Source organism: Morone saxatilis, unplaced genomic scaffold (genome assembly GCF_004916995.1).
Source record: "Morone saxatilis isolate NCDOM2014 unplaced genomic scaffold, NCSU_SB_2.0 Contig12, whole genome shotgun sequence".
In the NCBI taxonomy this organism is placed as follows: domain Eukaryota; kingdom Metazoa; phylum Chordata; class Actinopteri; family Moronidae; genus Morone; species Morone saxatilis.
This window is the reverse complement of record NW_023339674.1, coordinates 24,639,078-24,663,155: the sequence shown is the minus strand read 5'-3', so window position 1 is coordinate 24,663,155 and position 24,078 is coordinate 24,639,078. Positions and strand designations below refer to the sequence as shown.

General features: G+C 42.0%; 1 protein-coding gene across 1 annotated transcript in view; it reads right to left on the bottom strand.

The window, feature by feature from the left end:
* Positions 1–24,078, bottom strand: part of LOC118321762 (pre-B-cell leukemia transcription factor 1-like) — a 64,940-nt gene that overhangs the window by 13,857 nt on the left and 27,005 nt on the right. Inside the window, 1 exon segment of the mRNA XM_035653248.1 lies at positions 4,278–4,522. Coding sequence (XP_035509141.1) covers positions 4,278–4,522 — 245 coding nt within the window.

The following is a 24,078-nucleotide window of genomic DNA, read 5'->3' as shown; positions in this document are numbered from 1 at the left end:
ACTCTGCTGTCTCTTTACTGTCTCCTCTTCCTTTATTTCTTCTCCTCCTGTCGATCTCCTCTCTGGATTTAGCCGTGTCCATGCTTTGTCTGTGTCCTGTCTATCTGCGTGTTCATCTGGTCTCACTTGCATTCATCGAAAGGTGCTATTGTCATGATACATCGCTTATCGAACGCAATGATGAGGAAATCATACCCCCCCCAAGACTCTTCAAGATGATACTTGGAATACACACAGACACACACAACATGGTGCATATGCTGGACTATTCTGGGGTGAGAACAGCAATCTAAAGTTAATTCTTAGTGACAGTGATATATAGTTGCAGGAAAACATTTGAGTCTATGAGGGTTGCCAAGCTGATCCTCGCATCAGTTTAATCTGGATTAAAAAGAACAACTGAAAAGTGGGACAGCTCAGCAATGTCAATGATATAACACAGTGTGAAATCTATGTTAACACAGCCCATTATTGACTTTGTTGTTTGCGTATAACTTGCATCTTTTGGGCTGTGACCAGAGATGTATAAGCGAAATATGCCGAGTGACGTGGTAAAGATCCCTCCAGATGTGTATTTAAGACATATATAAAAAAATAGTCTGCTTGGAACAATATGTGTGTCTGATTGTTTTTCTTTCGATCGAACCGTTGCCCATGGCCAGGCATTGGCTGGCCACCATAGGAATGGCCCTCAGGTCAAATTCACCGCGATGACGGTCTGAGAGGAAGCTCTGCAACTGGGCAAAGGGCTTTTTCTCCTTTAACACCTTCTTTCTCAAATTGTTACACAGAAATGAAAATGACATGCTTTCCTAGGGTTGAGGTTGTTTGCTTGACTGAGGACATGTCAGTCAATCAATTCTGATTCATAATATGCAATAAATACAATACAATATCCATAAGATAACAATGACTGTATACTAATATGTCACATGTCTTATTTCAAGTTGGCAGAATCTGCCACAGACGGTGCTTCTTTGGAACAACCATTACACATACTACTTACTCAGTGCTCTTGGGTAAAATATCACATTATAGCTTGTATTTATCCAACATAGAATACACCACCACTTGTACTATCTGTCAATTACCACAAATCAGGTTTTTGTACCATGTAGCCTTCAGATTCTCCCAAAATCTTTACAGTCCATTAACAAAAAATACATTTTCCATGATTTACTTACAGAGTGGCTGAGGAAGGTGTTGACAGTGATAATCCTGCAGCTCTGGAACACCGACTATGATAATGATTTCATATTCCCTCTCCAGTTCAGCTGTGTCTGATTTGGTTGCCATCCACAAGCACAATGACACTCATCTGCTGGGAGGGCTCTTTTACCATGTCCAAGTGAAGCCATTTTGCCCATGAAGTGGAGGTATCCGGCGACCCCTAGTGGCCTTGTGGGGTTTGACATCTTGAGAGAGAGAGAGAGAGAGAGAGAGATTGATTATATAAAATGTACAATTTCAGTAATTGGATGGTAGATGTGTTTCTACAAAACCTGATTTTGTGAGTTCAAGAGGAGTCCAGATAAAGGCATTCAAGTTCAGTGCCCTTTTATGTTTAACCCAGTGTTAATTAGGAATCAAGAAACTCTTTTCTGTATTACCAGAAACCAACTCTAGAACAATAGCTTGTGAATTTGATATCTTAGAGACATTTTAAAATGTATTCCTAGGGATAAAATGAGCAACACCTAGTTAGGCATGGGACGATATGAAAAGTTCATGTCAAAATTATCTTGGCTGAAGGTAAGGTATGTGGGCTCACCTGTCTCGTTATCTGGTGCCCGTCTCTTGGCCTGCTCGCTCCGCTTTGTCCAACGCCGGTTATCGTTGGTCAGAGACCCACTGACAGTTCACTGTAGACAATTAACACGCGGATAACAACTCAAAACAAAACTCCATATGGAGGGAAAACTCAACAGCTCTTCGCACGGTCGTGGACCTGTTCTCACTCAGTCTCCTAACCACTTTGAGATGTCCCTTTCCAACTAGCATCATCTTTCAGACTGGGTTAAGCCCACCCCTTAGCCTGACAGCCATCTAAACCAGCCAATAGGGAGATAGTGTGAACTGTATGGAAGCCCATTTCTGTCAATGTGACAAAAAATAATTCTGTGAGTAAAAATTTATTTTGATAAAGTAACAAACTTTATCAAAATAATGACTTATTATGTTATAATAATGCCTTATTATCCTTTGTTTATTTATGTAGGTTATATAGAAGTATCAGTATTAAAATGTTTTGTTAAACAGTTAAAAACTACCTATGTAATCTCTGAATATGCACATGTTGTTCATTTCTAAAGTTTTCTTGCTGGACACAAGATGTCTCCTTCTTCGCTGTAAAGTCCATTCTCCGTGGATGTGCACTGGTGGCTTCAAGTTTTTACATCACACTGTACAAGTTGATACTGGACCAGGACTGACTTCCAAACAATTTGTGATGTCACAAATCATGATCAGCTTTTCAGTGAGCACAGAGAAACTTTCTACTTTCAGCAGATAAATGTGAAAAAATCCTCCTAGTGTCAGACTCTGCACACACAGCATTCAAACAGCACACTGTAGGGACAAGAAGAAACGCTGATTTCAAAGTGGAGGGGGACTTAGTGGCAAAACATTTGCCAAAATGTCGACCATAATGAAAATGACCAGATCAGAATTCCCAAAAGGTCAAAGTGACACCATAAGATGTCTTGTTTTGTCTGATCAGTAGTCCAACACTTCAGAATATTCAGTTTGTCATAAAATCAAATAAAAGACAACAGCAACAACTGAGTAGCTGGAAAAGAGACAATTGTTTGTATTTTTACTTAGAAAATGTCAAACTGCTATGAAAATGATTATATTATATTAATATATAATTATTATATATACATTATTTATCTGTTGATCGACTAATAGAATAACTCACTAATTGTTTCAGCTCTAAACATCTGGCTTTCATTACAAAGGGAATTGTGGTTAGCTGTATAGCCATGAACCATAAGGTGAAAATCCACTGATGATAAAAGTTCACAGATTTTATACATCGAGATGAGTTTACTTTTAACCTGATTTGTATTTTGTTTTCCTTCTCACACTCATATCAACTAATGCCAACTGGCAAAGAGCACCGTATGCATTACATATTAATGACACTTGTATGTTGTTTTACATGTTGATGTGGTTTATTTTGCTATATGTTTTGATGTTGTATTCTGTAAGACAATGTCCTCTACCATTGTTAATAAAGGTTAAGTTAGGTTACTTTATTTGTACCCATAGGTAGATTTGGTTTTCAGTAATAGGCAGGGCATTCCTCTTGACAAAAATATAAAAACAACAAAAAACTCAGACATTTGACATATTGTTTGTGTTGTTATTAGCTAGAGTGCCACTCAGCCTGTTGTGGTTTATCATTTGTGTCGCTGAAGGAGAAACAATTAGTTGATTAAACAATTATTTGACCGACAGACAATTATTCACCAAAAATTGAAGCAAAACATTTGCTGTTTCCAGCTTCATACTTTAAGGGATTTGCTGCTTGTCTCTGTTTTACATAACTGTATATCTGAATATCTTCTGTCCTGTAGGTTGGACAAAACGAGGAATTTGAGGATGTTACATTGTGTTCTGGGAAACTCTGAAGAGCACTTTTACTTATTTAATGACATCTTATACACAAAACAATTAACATATTAGTAGAAAATCTTTTGTTCCAGCCCTAAACCCCTAGAAATGTCACAAGGGTTATTGCAGCTCAAGCTTGGAGAACACACGTTTTTAACAGGTGACCTGTATTAAAAACTGGGGTGTGGAGTTTAAAAGACATTGGTCTCACAAAAAGATGCAGACCAAGCTGCATTATGGGAAACATAGGCTCCAGTGATCGTGACCAACACTAGGGACTAAAAGCTGGAATGTGTCTGCCTCTGATATTTTTTAAATGCAGTCCTCCAACTTCATTAAGTATTGTTGGAAGGTTTGCTGTTGTACCACATGTGAGAAAGACAATTTTCTTGTCTGAATGCTTTAAGTGCAGAAAGTCAAATGGTGATTTAAACATCAAGCTGAGTTCAAAAATATAACCTATGTTCTCTTTCTCTTTCAGAAAGCACTTCATAAATAAAGAGTACAATTAGTATTATTATTATAGTTGTAAGATCTGAGCCATATACATACTCTTATAGTAATGATGCTGTATTCTACATATTCTCACTCTGTACCAATCAGTTCTTCCTGTAAGTCAATTCAAGTGAAAGCTCTGGTGTTTATATATGCAGTCTCACCTGTTCATACTTCTCCAGCTCTGTGTGGTAGATCTGTCTGATCTGGGTCAGCTTGGCCCTGTAGTCAGAGTGCTCTGCGGAGTTATCCGCCCCTGCTCCCCCCGAGGCCGCGGCCGCAGCCGCCGCCGCCGCCGAGCCTCCGCCTTTCTCCGGACCGGACACTCCCTCTGCCAGCAGCATGTTGTCCAGCCGCATGAGCTGGGGATCCGGGGGCTCCTCCTCCTGGGCGCCGCGGATACTCAGCACTGCAATGACAGGAGGAGGTCAGAGGTCAGCCATAAAGGTCACACCTACAGTGGCGTGATGCACCGTAACAAGCTGTCAGCTGCGGAGCAAGAGTGCACGTCTGACACCGCTGAGCTGCACCCGCACATCCACCAGCTCAGTGTGAGTGATGCAGCATGTAGCACACAGCAAGCAGAGTGTGGATGAATCCTCTGCCTCAGTAAAGGAGATGGTTAAGTACCACTAAAGAGACTGAAACTGGTTTGATTATCTCTTGTTTAATGACAACGTTCTGATGCTAAAAGGGAATAAGGGACACATTTTCATGCTCTAGAAATGCAGCTCCACACCATTTTATAAATGACTGTTTACAAAGGAGCTGTGTCTGGACTCTCTCCAGCTGTCACTGCTAGGCAGGACTGGGAGGCTGATTTGGGCCCAAGGTTTGATGACGATGAGAGGGAAACAGTGTCAGTCATTCAGCTCAAACTTTTTTTAGAATTAAATTTCTTATTGGTTTTTGAAAGGTTTGGTACATGGCATACTTATATTATGTTTCCAGTATACTAATGGCACATTTGAAGGCAGATTCCAGTATATATATAAAAAAACATAACATCACAAATACATCTTGAGTCATACTACAGGATCACATAGCCACAGAGAACACTGATATCTATTTGGAACAGACTTCTATTTTAAAATTAATTAATTTTAGGCCCAGAACTGGGATTTAGACAATCAGTTAATTGTTCATATGAGTTTCATCCAGTCCCTGTTCCAGTGTCTCAGTTGTGAATATCATGCTGCTTATATCATTGTAAACTGAATATCTTTGGGACAAAACAAGACATTTGATCTTCACCTTGGGCTTCAGGAATCTGTGATACACTATTTTCTGAGACTTAATAAAAACCAAGATATTCACTGATATACTGAAACAACAAATAACGAAAAATAATCATTAGTTGCTGCCCTAGATTTGATGTGTTACCTTCATCTTGAAAACATAAGGTACAGTATTTGGGAAGGACAGAATTCTCCCACCTCTCTTTTCTCAGTGCTGCTGGGATCACTTCCGTAATCAGTTTATTTGTCCTTATTTCCATTCCTTAATATTGTTATTATCATTACTGTTATTATCTTTGTGATACCCTTAAAGCTGCCATAGTTTTTGTTTGTTTGGGTGTACTATATCTGATTCTTCAGAAGCCAATTTGAAAAGAATTAGTGGAAAAGTCCAACTTCAGTAAAAAATGGACACAATGCACAGTATAGACTGTTACTTTGTGTATATTAAATATACATGTAGATCTTATTGGTGGCAGATACTGGAAGGAGCTGGATTCACACCTAAAAACAGCACAGTCTACAGTGTGATTAATGTCAACTGACCTGATGAAACAAAATGTTAAGTACACACTCAGTACAATAGATCTTCAGCTTCTTCAACAACAACAATCTGGATGGATACCGCTGCCTTCCACTAGAGGTCTCCCTTGCCATTCTTTAAAAGATTCATGTCCCACCTTCCATTTTCTGAGGTGAAAACACTCCCAGGCTCTGACTCTTCCTCCTCCATCTGAGAACCATCCATTTCAATATAAAACACCTTCTCCTGCGTGGAGCGTGCTGCTGCTCGGGTGCAAATTGATCCCAGAGTGGACATCGAAGGTGCATCGACGGCAGCCGCTATTGTCGTCGCAGGGCCTTGGCCACCGTGCTAACACGAGCTTGTGACTTTACGTCCCGCGCATGTCGATAGCCATTTAAAACGTTACCATTTGTCATTTGTCTCGTTGTCATTGAATGAGAAGGGACAGGCAGGGAGCACTTCATTAATTCAGAGACAATGGGAGCGCTTGGTGCATTAACCCCAGACTGCTGTCCGGGTTGGTAGGCCTGGGCAGGGGGTCATTTGGGATGAGAATGAGGCCTGCTGTACTAGCAGAGGACGAGGAGGGGGCTCCCTGAGTCACCCCCCCACTGGCTTTAAGTGGACTGGAAATGCAAATATGGCAACTGTTGGCGAGTGGAAGAGGTCAGGGGTTCAGGCCACAGGCTCAGCGGGAGGTAGATTGACTGTGGGAGGAGTGTTGGAGGAGGCAGAGGGTGGAGGGTGGAGGAGGAGGGAGGGAAGGGTCTCTTGGGATGGCAGGACTGTACAAACATCCTGTCTCATTACCCAGACTCCTTCATCACTCCTGTAATGTATGGACGGGCTTAGAGGGGGAAAACTCTCGGATGGCTTCACACCCGCCTTACCTCTGCACCGCCACGACTGCAGCCGCGCTATGACCCGATCAAACCTGCTCCATCAGAAACTCTAAACCCGCCTGTCTGCTTTAGTTAACGTACATCAGCAGAGTGGCCCGCCGCTCCCCAGCTCCTGAACACTCACCAGTTTGGAGAGGCAGTTTCTCTCCATAGTTACCACCTCATAAATACCAGACTAAAGTGGGTGTTAAAATGAGAGCACACCACAATATCCCATGGAGGAAAATGAGCTGCACTTTCTGGAAGTCATTTTCAGCAGGAAAAGAGCTCATAGCAGTACATACTAAGAAGAAGAAAGAAAACTAACAACGTTGACACAAGCGCACAATAAGAAATGCATTACGAGGCACAATTCAAAGAGCACCAGCACACAAATTTAAGGGAGGACGCTCTCAGATGTTTCTACCAAAAACCCAAGGCCAGATTTCTTCTCAAACTCATAAAACGTCTAGACTGTCAAATGAAAATGGAACATTAAAATTCCCTGTGTCCACAGAAACGATTCGATTCACGTCTGCCAAGTTCCAGCTTAACATTCATGAAGTGTTTATTTTACTTGGCTTGAAGCACCTCCAACATCAGTCTTATAAGAGCGGCTGTTGCAGAGAAGGTCATTTCTTAGGAGATCTCTTGGAAGGCAAAGAGAAAAAACACTAGTAGGCTGACTGTCTTTTTTTTTTTTAGAGGGATGGAATAAGAAAGGTCATGGACAAATGGAAAGCAAACGACTACATTCAACAGGGCTAGATACTCAGAGCCGAGCATTACGTTAGAAATAAATAGGTAAACGTGTCTTAAACTGACAATTAACACAAGCTCCGACATGATCCCCAGGCCTCGCTTGTTGACACGTATACCCTCGCTAATCAGCCGCGTATCACATCCTCCGCTCGTACGCAGCCCAGATCCCAGCTCCATTCTTGCTGCTGATCCAGCTGTCTTGGAGAGCATCTGTCAGGAGGGACCCAGGAAGGAACAATGCATTACGCCATGTTGGCTGTGTACTGTCATCCCTCATTGACAGCACATTGTCACACTTACACAGTGTCCTCTGAGCTGGTAACAAGCTAAGAAGCTGCTGCCTATAATATCAGCTCTTCCTGCCGCCTCTTATCATGCAATCTGATGGGAACCCGCTCCGAGTGGGGTTAATGTGGATCCCGCAGAAAGGATGCGACGGTGTTCATTTTTAATCGAAGCGAGTAATCAGTGCGATCCTGACAACGATGACACATATAGTGGCCTCTTGTCTTGCGATAGGTAGCTTCAATGCATGGAGGAAAACCACAGACCTGCTGTGTTCAGACGTGATGGAAGCAAATTATGATTTATTTATTCCACCCTGAACCGAAAGCACATAATTAAAACCATGGAGGGATTATCTCAAACAAATAAAATTAATAAAGAAAAGAAAAGGGATAATGTGCCTCCATAAAATTGGCTTTGCTGTGGGTCATAATTACACGACTCAGTGAGGGCCACTTTATTGGCTAATGGCAGCCTAATTGATTCATCCTAATGTTTTTCGAGCCTTGGGTCTGCTGGGCACTCCCTGTCCAATAGTGCCGGTGAACTTACTTAGCCACCCGCAGACAAACACTGAAGGTTCTCCCAGGGATAAACAATTATCTGTGTGTATGTGTGTCTGTGTGATTCGGACCCCCCACCCCAACCTCCCCCACAGTGAACACACATTTTCTGTATGTCTCTAATGGATGCCATTTCCCTCTTGGAGGCGTTTCAAAGATGGCTTGTTGTCAGAGGATGCCTTATCCCTCCCTGCTGTTGTTGACAAGCAATTCTCACAAGGAGGCATTGCTTCACTTTATTTAGTGCATTAACACGAATAAAAACACAGGATTCTTACACTGGGGTCTGGTTGCTGATGAATTTGCTAATAACGCAGAGAATGCAGGACTCTACATGTGTTTGGATTGGGTCGGGATGGGTGTGCTCTGGCCGCTGGTTTTACTGCTCTGTGTACACACAGCAAGACAAAATGTCACCGACGGAGAAGACAAGAAAAGTAAACTGGAATGGGAGAAGATGACATTTATTTAACCCCACAGCATCTGGCCTTTTACAAATCAAATCGATATTTAATAAAAGCCCAAGGCAATTGGCTTTTGGAGAGGTGGATGTTTAACTCTCTGGTTGTTTATCTGGAAATATTTATTTAATTTCCACGCAGCTGAGGGGGAAAAAAGCTTTTGGTCTTTTAGGATAAGCTGGAAATATCATCCTCAGAGATGATTTACGTCCCTATTTGGGGGAAGAGCAGCTTGACTAAACCCCCTTCTTCTCCCCCCTCGTTGCTTGTTTTCAGCGAGCACATGTGTAACACTCTCTGTCGGCCATATATTAGTCATTCGAGAAGATTGGCTCACGGCCTCGTATGAAGATGGGTGTGGGTATTAAAATATTAATTGAACTACTAGCAACAGAGATACATCATTTCAGAGCGGCTCAGAGTTTGGGGTGAGTCTGAATTGAACAAAGACCAGAGAATAAACTCCGTCTTCCCTCTGAAGGGGAATGAACCGTGGCAAAACAAGAGTGGGTTGGCAGCCCGGGGCTAGCATCGTAGCTAGCTCCTTTGGAGAAATGTTATCATTGGCAAATGAAGGACACAGGTCCGTTATAGATTGTCACATCATCTCGCCATACATGACAGGAGTTCATTAATGTGAGAAATATTAAAATTGACAGCAAATACAAACAAGATCCAGGTCTATAAATACACTTTTGAGTCAGTGACAATATTTGGGACCCTATCAAAAGCTTGTCAGGGGATTAAGATTTCTTCCAGGACACTGCTTGCATCTTCAAAATGATTCAATTTTTTTCACGGCATAACAATATCAGACTCAAAGAGTTACAACACACCATGCTCTGCGGTCCAGATATCTTATCCTATCAGATTAACAGAGGCAAATGGCAGGCTGTCAAAAACCATTACCATATGTAATCCCCTTCTAGATTTCGAAGGCATGTCGACAGGGACTGTTGGCATGGCAGCCTGTCATGGCGATCGGGTGATTGTGGGAAAGCCTGATGTTTAATTAATGATGTTGGGCTGTTCTGTCACAGTTAGCGAGACGGACGGTCAAACATAAAGGCCTTTGACAGAGATTGGTAGCCCTAGTTCAAACTGGCGGACACCTTTGGAGGCCCTCCGTTCTGCACCCAGATGCTGAAATTTGATCCGCAGCGTTACATCACGGGTAGCAGCACAGGGAGAGTCGGCCAGAAGTGACACGCAATGCCGGTCAGGTGACAGCATGTCCAGGCAGATCAACAACTGCCAGGCCTGACATTTCTAAGAGCACTTTGATTAGAAAGATGAAGGGCACAAGACTTTGAAGTCACAACCTGTGATGTGATCCGTTTTTTGTTCTGTTGCTGAGCAATATCACCCAATGGTAATTCAGCTCATACACAGATTATTCAAACTTTTGCTGTGTCAGGTTGGTCTTTCCTGAGAAAGAAATCATTTGGTGCACAGGAAGCATCACTTCCTTATAGCAGCAGCAAAGGTGGTTTGTTTAGGGGGAATAGAGAAGAAGGAGGTTGTTAGCATTAGTAAACACCACCATCATGGCTAAAAACATTTTATTTGAAATTCAAACTACAGTTCAAACATGAGGAAAAGTTGAATATACAGTCTGTTTGACTTCAAACACAGTGTACAGGCTAGGCTATTGTTCCTCTTTGCTAACGCACACTAACACGCACACTAGTGTGCCGTGCTGAACAGATTGTAACCATGACACCAAAAATCTAAGGAGTAATCTGAAGGACTATTCATTTGACAACATAGAAAAGGTGGCTAATGGTAAGACTGTTGGCTGACTTTATAAAAGGCTAACTGCAACGTTAGCTGAATGAATGGAACCGCGTCAATGCTACAACATTGTTTAGGGTGTGGGTTGTAGGGCTGGAAACAATTATGATTTCTTTACATTACTTGTTTTGTCAGTCCAAAACTTCTGGCATTTTTAATATACTATAATGATTAATCGATTGTCAAAATAGTTGCTGATTATTTTTCTGTCTATCTAATTAATAAGTCAACTAATAGCTGCAGCTCTAGCGGGTTGTTTACATGTTAATTGGAATTTGTTCGTACTTGGAATGTCCCGTTTACCTATGAGACTCAACCTTCATCAAAGCAAGAAAAAGGCGGCACATACACAAACTTTCTGGAAAGTTCAGTGCAAAAATACATTAGCATTAATTAGATATTAGCCATGTTGGCAAATAATACATAATATTCATCATATCAAAGACATTTACAAAATTAAAAGAGTTTCTGGCATTACCATTTTTTAATCATTATCAAATACCATTTGATAATAACACCATTACTGAAACCATTCTGTAGTCAACTGTTTTGGTCCCTTTAAGTGAGATTTATAATTTCATTATCCACCAGTACAGGCATCTTTGTCACCAGCTGTGGTATTGATCAATGTTGAGCGGATTTTCCAGGGACAAGGAAATTTACTGTAGGCATATTAGTTACTCATTTCAGACATGTAGCTTTAAGCAGTTGGCTTTACACAGTTAATGGAATATGCAAAAATACAATTGTAAATTGACACTTAAAATTCAAATGCATAACCTAGTTGTGTAAAATCACCAGATTTGAATAACTGTTCCTTTTATGGCTTCATGTGTATTTTCGTAGAAATTGCATAAGATTATCTATGTCATTGCTGAGTTATCAAGAAAAAATCAATATATGATTAAAATGAAAATGTTCAGCATGTAGTTCAAAATAGAGCTGTGATGTAAGCTTGCCTCGAATAATCAATCCATCCTTAAAAACTTGACTTGAAAGCCAAAAAATGCTTTTGCATAATTAACTCTTTCTGGTCAGGCTGTGGTCGGCCTGTCTGCTTGAATTTACAATGACAGCCCTGGCCCTATTTGTTTGCATTGGTGCTTCAGTGGGCACACTTCATTGTGGCTTCAGCAGTTAATAAATCACAGCAGAAGCCCCCTCTCTCGACGCCAGCCTGTGCTACGGTGGTCCTGTCACAAGGCAGGCACCAGCGCCGAAGCGACAGCTACATGCTAATTCAACATCGGCATAATTCATTATACAGTCGCAAGTGTACTGGAATGGAAAGAGAACCAACATACACCAGGAGGAAGAAGACAGGCATCAAACTGTTAAATCCTGCTCCTCTTAAGTCCCCTCTGTTTGCCTTTGTAAAGACTCAAGTCTTTAAACTCCTGCCAGCAATATAAAATTATACCTCACTTATTAGATATGCACAGAAAGAGCTTTGGGGTGTGTAAAGAATAAAATAATTTAACTGCATTTACTTTCAAAGCATAGACACAAAGTCATGTAATTCATTTTAAGGTAAAAGGGTTAACAGACAATATCAGAGAGGTTAATGGACAATGAAGACAATTAAGAACCAAGTGAGCTCCTTAACAGTGTTGTTAAAAAGAACTGCCTTTTTTTATGAAATATGGTAATCTATATAGCCACTTCCTGTAAGTCACACAAAAGCCAATGTAAAATGACATATCAAAAGGTAGAATGGGAGCTACTGCACTAAAGGGGAAATTAACAAAAAGATAAAGAGTCAATTAAACCGATAAGGCCTTGTGCTCTTCAGAGGGTGAAAACCAAGGGGAGTGGAGCTGACAGCCTTCACATTAAAGTGCTTTGCTGCCTTCTCATCATCTATGTGGCCCCTCCGCTTTGTAACCACCAGTTCAGAGGAGAAAGAAGCAGCACAGTCTTTGTTGAGAAATACTGATCACACGCACTCCTGTCATCTGCAGATACCACTAATGAAGGTAATTAGAATTCGGTCCACCAAGACCCGAGGGCCACTACTGACGACAAATTCTTTGGGACATACATTTACTATTGGAATTTACATGAAAAATTTTTAGGAGTTATTAATCACACTTGTTTAAACAAAACCTTTTCCTTTAGAAGAATGGTATGCTTGACCTAATCACGTTCAGATGATGTATGTAAAATACTAATTTTATGTATCAAAAATGTTAATTCTTGGTAATAGTACTTTGATAAAATGAAATTAACTTAAGGTACATTTACTATCTTATTATGAAGCTTTCAACCACAGACTTTGAGTTGAAACTACTTTGTCAAATCTCATGACCCCTCAGATTTACTCTAGAGTTAAAGTTGTTAAGCACTGCACTTAAGGAAAAGGCTACCATCAACACGTTTGACGTAGTAGCCCTTTCAAGCTAGTTATCAACCCATACCAGGGTTTCTGCAGACAATCGAGAACCAGCTCCAAATGAGAACCAGGAATCCCATGTATTTGACACACTGCTTCTCAACCAAGCAGGATGTCCGTTACCAGGGGTAAATATTCTACGTTATAATAGCATTAAGACCACGCAGGCAGGCATAGCAGAGTTTTTCTTTGACAAAGAACCTAAATGAAACCAAATACTAGGAATGGGAAATGGAGAACTACTTCCAGAGTAAACAGCGGTTAAACAGTGGCGCTATTGCATGCATTTCCAATCTTGTTTCTACACTGTGTTCAAACTCCGAGACAATATAACAGTTGCATTGATGCTGAAAACCTATGTACGTTTACTTTTTTCCCACACATTTAATGTATTAATTGATAAAGAATTGGACCCATAAGCAGATGGTACTGGTATCAATAAAATGTTCTCCATTCTCACTTCTCACTACTTTAAAGTCTTTCAGAACATTATGAATGAAGATCTATTTTATGTATGTAAGAAAATCATACAAATTTCTCCCCAAAACAAATTTAAAAGTGAGACTTTTTAAGACCCCTCGGACATCCTGCAGATGTGTTTTTTTTGCTTCATGGACTGATTAAGAAAATGAAACAGTGTAAACCTTATAATAATACCACTCAAAATTGAATAAATGTCATCCAGTCAGACTGAGATTTGGAATCCAACTAAATTATGTGTTTCTGGAATGTTTTGGACATGTTGCTGGACCCATCTGTCAATGTCAAATAGTCTTTCCAGTTTTATTGGCTATCCCAAACTGTTGCAGGATGATGATGCAACACCAGCAGCAAAGGTCTCACTTGTCTTCGCTTTTCCTCTGGCACACTGCTCTGCTATGTGACAGGCCCTCTGCTCTGGCTACGGACGAGGCTCATTGGAATACCAAGGAGAAGGTCTGCTGTTTTCTGCACAGCCAGTGTCAATGCTATTGGCAGTCTGTTTCACAGTATTCTAACATATTCTCACACAAATATATTCTACTCTACTACTAGGGGTGATAGGGATGCTCTTCAACACCACCAACCCTCTATTCTTGGAATCATAAAGAATGAAAGTTTTTTCATATAAGGAAGAAATTAGCTCAAAATATTCCTAAAAACCACAGGGAACTCTCTTTGACTTTCTGATTGGCTTTTTAAAACAAACAATTTGGGTAATTTCATCCCTGTGGTCGGTCTCCACTCTATGATTCCGAATTTCGACTGTGCCCAATATCAAAACAAAAGGCATCATTCGCCAAAGTTCATTCAAAATCAGGCAAAAGTTACACACCATATACAATGTGGAATAATAAACCTAGTCCATCCCTCAGGGAAGTTGAGTTGGGTTCATCCCACTGTGCAACTTCTCAGCCCACATAAAGGATGGGTAGCAGTTAAAGAGCATCCAGACAAGTGTCCTGTGTGTCCCACATGAGATAGCGAGCGTCCAGCAGCACACACCAGACTGGGGCCATCCATGGCCTCGGGCAGTGTGTTGACTGGGCCTGCCATGTCATTAACAGTCGCCTTGATCTGCTCTACCTTATTAAAGCCATTCCTTCAGGAGAGCAGACGAGCATGTCAGTGTGAAACCAGGCCAAGGAGGGAAGGTGACCACACTGCCACCCTCAGCTTGTGCAGGGGGCAGAGGGGGGGTGCGAGCACAGTGCAGCGGCTTTGTTGTCAGCCTCATCCCGGACCCCCTGATGTCCCTGTGATTCCCTTGTCAGTCTGTGTTAATGGAACTCACAGTGGTTATGCTCCTTCACATTCTTATCTCCTGTAGCAGGACAGTCGCACAGCCCAGCAGTGTCTGTTTAGCCTCGGCTGACCAGGAGACAACTGCTGTGTTGAATATTGACGATGTCTCTCCTGTCAGCAAGAAATATGTTCAAGTTGACTCCTATTTAGGAGTGCTGAAACTCAACCGATCCACATATATCTTCAGTATGAACTGGCCTTGTACTATTTGACCAGTATTAACTGATGCAGAGAATTATTAGAGGTTAACTTCCTCTGACTGGTGTGCTCATGAGTAAAAAAGCTCCAGCATAAACCCACAGAAACACCCGACTTGGGAAGCCTGCCGGCTCCCAGCTCTGTCCCATTCCATCTAACTGACTACACACACTTGTGTGGCATTTTTCACAGAGCAGCTCTCCTACTGCCAACCAGTTTATGTAAAAGTGATTAACAGTAATTAATCCTTAATCACCATGATTAGCCAAGTCGCAGTAAATTAAGCCACATCTGGAGCAGCTGAGGGCTCCAGAGTGGCAGCAGGCATGCTGAGTGTGAATGCCACTGTTTACTGAGGTCTACCTGGAAACATCTGAAAGCAAACAGCACAAGGCTCATCTCCACTGCTCTGTTTGGGCTTTGAGCTGTTCAGTGGCAATTCAGATGGTACACCCTCTAAAGAGCAAACATCCTTATAGCTGTGAGACGTATGTCAAAAAACTGAACATATAATTCCATTCATACAATCATAAATGTACAAAGAGTCCCTGGTAACAAACAGAGAGAAGTCTCAACACAATGTTCTCACAAAGGGATCAGTCCAACCTAGGACTGTGTATTGGCAAGAATCTGGCAATACCATACGTTACATTACATGGTTACGATTCAATACACTGCAATATATTGCATTTGCAACCAGAACAGTGGGATCAGTCCTTGTAACATCCAACATCAGAGCAACAATGTTGTAATATTTTCTTAAACACCTAGTCCATTCAAGTCTAACCAATACAGTTTTTTTAGGGTTGTTTAGGGTTTTTTAAGAATTGTGACCAAGGTTTGTCCTGAGCAGAACACTTAACAGCACTCTCTGGTAGATAAGCTGTACACTGTAATGGAGACACTGTTTCTAAATTACCTCAAACATATCTTTAGCATCTCTGTACAGCAATTTCTTGTCACTTATTAGACGACACCAATATATCTGTGATAAGCTACCCCCGGACAATATAGCTCCCTTGCCAATTTATCAGTCAGCTCTAAAACAGATGATATGGTGTAATGTTATTATTATTAGACATCCAGATTTGGCATCCAGCAACCTAAAAACATGAATCCATCTAATTATGAGCGCATAGAAAGACTTTCTTCAGACTTCTTTGTATGATGATGGGGATGGTGGTTTCTACCCTGTTATGTTTTCTGCTGCAGCCAATTAAATGTCAGCATAACCTCTGCACATTTTAAACAAACTATAACCTCTTAAATCCTGCTGTGTGTTGTGGATCACTGAATATGAAAGAATCTGTAAGATGTTGTTCTGTTTTTCAGAAGACATTCAGTATATGCTTGCTTGGGTATTTGTGGTCATTTTAATTGAGAGAGTTTAGTTTTACAGTTTTTACAGTTTAACAGTTTAGCAGAGAGCATCGTGGTAGTAGCTCATTTATATTTATGCTTATTATTTATCTTTGAGCAAATACTATTACCCTACTATACCCTATTATTTTGAGCAAGTATAATAATAAATTGTGGATGTATAACAATTTCAGAGTAGGAAATTACTATAAAAAATGTAGTTCTTTGACTGTGGTAGAAAAAATAATGCAATAATGACAGGATGAGGTTTAACACTTACATTTTAATGTATACATGTTGAGGGACTCTGTGCTGACCAAAACTGCCTTCCCAGAAACCCAGAAACTGACCTTCAACATCTACAGTAACCAGACACCAGGGCAGATTCCCCATATTCACAAGGACACACACACACACACACACAGTCCTGGCGCCCTGTGTGTACCCGCGTTGCATTGTTGATTGGCTGAGTTGCCTGAAGATGTCTCGTGTGTAGCAGCGGCGGCGCCTCTCTGTAGCTTTTTCCTGCCAGATAAATGATGCAGGAGGACTGGTTGTGTGCTGGGGAACTGGTTCCATCACAGCGGGTGTGCTGTTTCTCTTAGCCCAATGTTTTCTTCTGCCCCCCTGGAGAGTTTTCTCCCTGCGCCCCAGTCTCTCCCTGTTACACAGCTCCAGATTAATTACACACTTTAATGAGCTGAATTATTAATGGGGCTCTTACTTGGCAGTTTAAGGAAATGCAGAGGAGAAGACAGCGTTGAGCATCGGGAATCGGGGCTCTCATTAAAACATCACACAACGCCTTTGGGAGCGGTGTTATTTAGCCGGAGAAATAATAGGATTTGGTATTTTACATATCAGGAACAGTGAAGCTGCTTGAGTATGAATCCACGGTGAGAGATAGAGAGAAGAGCCCTGCAGAGGCTCGTGCACAACATTATGTCATTGTGATTGCAGGCCCAAGGAAAATGAAAGGCCATCTAATGCAGCCGCTGGAAAAGGTTTCCTTTCTGATTGTTCAGCACAGATGGGAGCAATATTATCTGAAATGAGGGGGACTAAAGCAGGAGTGAAATGAATGAAAAGGAAGGCAATTTCTAGGAGAATATGTCTCATTCCGTTCTCACTCAAAAGGGGGGATGGTTTTTATCTTGCACAACTGTAACACTTGCGGCGGCAAGAATGTTCATCAAAATCAGGAATGTGGGAAATTGTCATTATGAAAGCTGCAAAAAACAGCAGGAAAATGAGATTATTCACATAATATCACACTCACTGATAAGAGAAAATCCCACGGTGAAGAGACAGGAAATGAAACCAGGAAACAAGTTCCAGAGTTGTTCCTCTGAGTCTAAATTTGTATTTCTGCTAGAGCAAAATTCAATCTCCTCACCATGTGTGATGAGTGTATATGCATGTGTGTGATGTATTCAATAAGAGTGTTACAACGCTGGGAACATGTCCAACCCTGTGAAGCCTTGTTAAAGCTCACATGTATGATCTGACAGTGTTGTATAAGATCAGAAAAGGGCCGCTGTGTCGGAGAACAAAACTATCTCTTCTCTATCTTTTTGACAAAGCGTCTTTATCCAGTAGCGGCTCATATTTCCGGTGTGATGGTTGTGTTTATCAGACAGGTTTGGCTGTGATGGCTGCTGCACTAACATGAGCTACATGTCTAGAGAGTACCAAACGGCTTTCACGCTCGCTCGTGGAATCCACAGTGGGATCCCAGGGGATCTCTCTCTCTATTTGTGTACAAGCTGCTGCCAGGGCTGACTGTTCCCGGTGTTTGGGAGGAAACAATAAGAGCCTCATTGCACAGTCAGATTATATTACAGCCTCTGCTGGGCGAGGACTCTGAGTGGATTCTGGCTTTATTGCCATATTTGGTACGACACTTCAGGAGAACTGATGACATAGCGTCTGACAAATAAGATTGAAATCTGTCCGATGATTTCGCCTCTGTGCCTCGGTGATACGGCACATTAACACAAGTCGCTGATTGGTAATCGGCGTGAAGAGTAATCAGATGACCTAGAATGGCCTGCCTGGCTGTGCAGGCAAGGCGTCTGGATGGGACAGTGTCTTTGTGTAGCCCTGCAGCTCCAGACACAAAGCCCCGGGGACAGTGCTACCGCAGCACAGCTAAACGCCCCCTGTAGCCAGGATGAACACCACTCAAGTTCCTGCTATAAAAAAAAAAAAAAAGGCAGAGTGGCTCATTACGTGGGTCCTATTTGGGTCAGGGAGCAGATGCAAATGTAGGTCAGAAGGAACCCCTGTTGTCAATCAAGAAAGAGGAGAAAAAAGGGTGGAGGATGGCTGGAGAGAGCGTCTCCCCTGGTGAAAGATCATGCCTGCTGCTCACCACAACCCATCCCCAAGGACGGGGGTATCAAATCATACGCAGAGGAGGGGAGCGGTGCTAAGCTTCAATGAGGAAACTTAATTAGACTCATGCTCGTGAGGTTAATTTGAGCTAACTGACGCGAGCGAAAAAGCATTAGCATTTTTCTGTAGCGGGACGGATCCAACATCAAGCTCTGGTTTCAGTCTCGTGTCACCGGGGCCATATATCACCAATGCACCATAGCATAAAGCTGCTTCCCAACTAGCCTATCCTGCATGTTTTGAGGTTGGGTGATGAGGCCGGTCTGACCTACATGCTGCAGACCTCCAGAGAGTCCACGATCTAACTCCTCCACCTGCCTGTACACGTGAAGTCACCTTGAAGCAAGATGCGCTGTCACATCTCCATGCTTCAATTCCTTTAAGATGACTCGTGTTTTTTTTTTTCTTAAAGTACAGAAGTGTTGAAGTACATCATCTTTTCTCGCTATTGCACTTTTGGCCAATTCCAGCTCCTCTCCGAAAATCTCAGCAGCGGCAGCGACTCTGTAGCACTTCATTTCACCTCACTCTGAGCTTAGATGCAGCGCTAACTGCCTGGAGGTTGACACTTGTCTGAATAATGTTATGCTAATGCTCTAGTCTACCTGTATTTACCCCTAAGTGCAGCAAGCAATCTGTTGATTGCGAGAAAGCAATTTTCCTGAAAGAGGGGGAGAGCTTGGGCCGCGAGAAAGACTGAATGAGAGGGTAACAAGAGATCTTCTTTAAGCTGCGGCAAAAGCAATTTACGGAGGACGACAATTTTCTCTGGCTGTGAAAGGAGCGCTCTCTCTAATTGTGCCTACGCAGAGCCATCAAGATGGGAATACAGAAAATAGCAGAGCAGGCTTGCACGTATCCCAGAGCAACTCAGAGGTATAAGCAGGAAAACAGCTATAAAACCTTCCTTTTATTTAAATTGAGACGCCCATTCTTCCTCTAGATTATGTAGAAAAAAAACAGCTCACCCAGTAACAGCTTGGGTACATTGTGTTTCCCAGCGCAGGCTAATTACCTTAAGCTTCTACATTATATATAACAAACTACAACTGAACATAATGGTATGTATAAGAGAGAATGGCCTCCATCTCCCTGCTCTTGTTTCTTTTCTCATGCGCAGGCATAATGCAACTCCACATGCTATAATGATGAATGAGGACATTGTCCTTTTAATTTGTTTGTTGGTCCTCGTGTTGCCCAAGAAGGCAGATGTAGAAATTAATTGCTCTTTCTGACAAGGAGTCAGGCTTGTGTTTGTGTAAATGTGTGTGTGTGTGTGTGTGTGTGTGTTTGGGGGGTGTGACAAGGCTTCTAAAAATAAAGCAGCAGAACCGTGTGTGTGGTGCCAGATTGGGCTCAGTGTTGTGCTCGTCTCGCTCTGGCTCGACTTCTATCTGCCCGTGTGATAAAGCTGCTAACAGGCCTTTATCGGGGAGCAAGGGGAAATATGCTCCTGCCAGATTAGGCCCCAGACTCTGCCAAGGTTATAAACAGCCTGTTATCTGTGTCCCAAACAGAGTAATCCACGCTCTATCAGCACCCAAACATATGGGCCACACAGAGCAGAGATAGCCTCTGATGGACACTTGGTTTTAATTGCAATGAGAGCCAGCGGAGCATCGCTGGGAGAGAAAAAGGACATAAAAAAGGTCTGTTATTGTGGACACGTCCCAGCCCCGGTGTGAGCTGGCCAACATTCACAAAGACCAACCTCGACCTTTCTGCAATGCTGCACCTGCTCCTTCCTGTGCGCTCAGGCGATAGCATGAATGAGCAGGGCAGCGTCAATGTTACATTTCCAGGAATCTATTAAAGCCCTGCTGGATATTTGTTTCCCACTCAAATTAATATTTTCCCTTTTCATCCGATGTCATTTGGTGTCTTTGTGCATTTCGCCGGCATGCTTAATTAGATCTTGGCAGCAGCAAGTATGCATTAATTTGATTAGGCGCTGATGGGCTATTTTCAGCTCTCAACGCAACACAAGCTATTCTTCAGCTGATGCTTCACAAAACATCGGTTCTCTGATGCACTCTGTCCCCATAATCAATAACAAACTTAAACTTCCCCGAACACGGCCTTAGTAAACACGAGCCACTCAGTCGCTCTGTCTTTCAGCACTAAACACACACTCAAACACACTCAGTGAAAGTCTGAGTGAAGTGAGGACAGCAGACTGAGATGATGGAGGGTGAACTAAGTCTTTCAGGCCTGCAGGAACTGTGCAGTGCCTGTGTTAAAAAGACTGACGTCAATATGAACATTTATATTTATATTTTAGCGTTACAGCTCAGGCCAAGAAATACGTCATATTTTTGTTCCAGCTGGTTTTAATAGAGGTTGACTTCACAACTTTAAGCCTGCATTAAATGTTTTTGTGGGCACTGGGGGGTTGTGGAGAAAGGTGTGAACATCATCTTATAAAGTTCATAGGGTGATTGTGTTAGCAAACTGTTGCCTATTTACACATGGATCAAACAAAGAGCAACATAAGCATTCATTTAGAGTCACTTTTGCTCCACCTGATGAATCCAATGTCCAATGTTCTCTCTTCTAGCTGTGTTTTGGTCTCCACCAGCTACTGAGAAAAATGTCTGACTCTTTTGCTGCTAAATGCTCCACTAAGTTAACCAGGAAACAAGGCTAATGAGAGAGGTGAGGGTGAACAGCAAAGCTGTAGGTCGTAAAACCAAAACAATGAGCTCAAAGATGCTAAAACGCTTGGTATAGTAGAGGGAAACTACAGGGTCGGGTGATAATTCTCTGTGGGTCTACAAGTAGCCCCTTACATATACTAACTTTACCATAGTTTTCTGTGCAATGAAGGGTTACTACCAATATTTTGGGTGCACTTATTCCCGGTTTACCTCAAAGTAAAGTGGTTTAGATAATCTGGGTAAACTGTTGGCTTGTTTATAACTGTCTGTCTGTCTGTCTGCTCATGTTTTCTGCATCCTTCTGACTTTGCAGTAATGATGTTGCCGTATTCCCAGATCTCCACATTGTTGTGAGTACAGTGTTATCAGGAGCTGCAATGATTAATTGCTTAACCAATTAGTTAATTATAGAAAAATGCCAAACATTCCCTTGTTCAAGCTTCATAACTGTGAGGATTTTTCTTTGTTTGTCTGGATAGTAGACTAAATGTCTTTTTGGACTGTTGGCTGGACAAAACATGCAATCTGAAGATGTCACCCTGGGCTTTAGGAGACTGTGATTAATCTTTTAAAATTTTTGTTGACATGTTATAGACCATATGGTTAATTGATTAATTGAGAAAATTTAAACTGTTGTTTGTAATAAACCAGCAAACCAGCTGCACTCACTGGTTATTACTAGGACGCTATTTCTTGTATTCCATCACAGTGTGAGAAAACTATAGAGTACGTCGACAACATTCACCTCTTCCTCTGCGAGGCACGAGCCGTAACAAGCAGCAGCTCCTGCGTTAATGAGGATTGAGGTAAATCAGGGAGAGATTTAGACCCTCTACTACTCTCTGTCTCCTCATATAAGCAGCAGGCTGCTCTTTCTGTCGGCGAAGCTGTGATCTGAATACCTCTGGCTTCATAAAAGATTCAGGCCTTATTGACTTCCTACTTTGGTTTCCCCGCAGAGCCTACCTCCCCGGCTCCTTTTAAATTCTGCTCTCGTGGCTGAGGATGCGCACCTGCCTCAGGAAAGAAAAGTCTCCTGCTTAACACGGGGCTTTTATAGCCTTCCCTGAACCGCGTCCAGAACATATCACTCTCTGTGCAGGAAATGCACACCTTATCTCAGTGCATTTTCAGAAGATGGTCCTGAAAATAAAAATCCAATGCTGTGGATGTGATAATAAACATCAAAGAGCCAGTTTTACACCTTTGTATTGTTAAATTTACTAATCACTCAGCTGTTACTGTCTTTCAGGGTCAGTGGGGGATTATTGGCATTATAAAATGCCACATCACATCTGTTATGCTAAATATTGATATATCATGTTCCTTTTATTTCTGCATCTGTTACCTGCTCTTTACTGCACATCATTACCATCTGACTGCAGCATTAAAAGCACACAGGCTGGGCTCATCTGTCTCTCTATACAATAATTCAAACACAACCTACACAAAAGGGCACAAAGTCTCATAAATTCCTCATTTTATATACTGCCCCCAGATTTCTAAGTCCTGTCCAATAAAGTTTTAAATGTCATGAAGGACCTATAATATAGATAGTATAAACCAGAGCCAAGAAAACCATACACTGTTCTGTCCCTTATCTTTTTATCCAATAAAGTTTTATATCTTTGAATCAACTATAAAATGGTTTGGTAACTGTCAACAAGGGGATAATTGGCCGACTTTATTGTTATGGTGATATGTCCCAACAGACTCGTTTCTCTTTTGTGACAGTGAATGAGAAAACTGTATACAATGTAGTCTTTCAATAAGCCTGTGCAGTCCGAATAAATCAATTTAATTTAGTTTGGGATGTGTCTAAAAAGAGAAGCAAAAATCAATGATAATATATAATAAGTCAAAAATGTTGAATTCAATCAACGCAGCATGTTCTTGTTTGACCTCTAAAAGCAGCACCAACCTTCTGCCCAGGATTTCCGAGTTGCGACAAACTGGTCGAACAAACAAAAGCAGACCAGCATCTCCAAGGCGCAGCATTTCACACTTGGGTAGAGGCAGAGGACGGGCCTTTAATGACACACAGTCCCCCCAGTCACCTAGAATGAACACGCAGCGCTGGAAATAGACCGGAAACTCAGCCTCCACGCGGGCCAGAAACCTGGTGATGCCTGCCTGCCTGCCTGCCTGCCTGCCTGCCAAACAAATCCTACCACCGCAGAGAGAGACAAACCCCCTGACTATGTCTCAATCATACAAACCAAACATGATCGAAGCATGTTATTCACTGAGTTATAATGCTGACACCATCGCTGAGTGAAGTGTGCACACACTGCAGCACACTCCAGTCAGCTGATGTGCTGTCCAGTGATGTGTGATAACACTGGAGATGGCACAAAGCCCATCCGTGGATTTTCTGTCCATGTTGTGTGCAGCTACCAACAAAACACTACACTGGCTGTACAACAAAATCCTCATCAAAGCTGGGAGAATATTTCTGCTGTGGGTGAATTTGCTCCCTTACAAAACCCTAAATAGAATGTGAAGTTTACAGTTACAGTAAGTCTAAGAACCCAGTGAGCTACAGGCCTGGGTATTGAAATTTCAGTGCCGATAACTGAGTTTTGGTTCCAATACCAAAGCAGTACTTTTCTCCTTTGAGCTTGGAACATGGGGGTGAAGTGAGGATGTTGCAATCTGCAACTACAC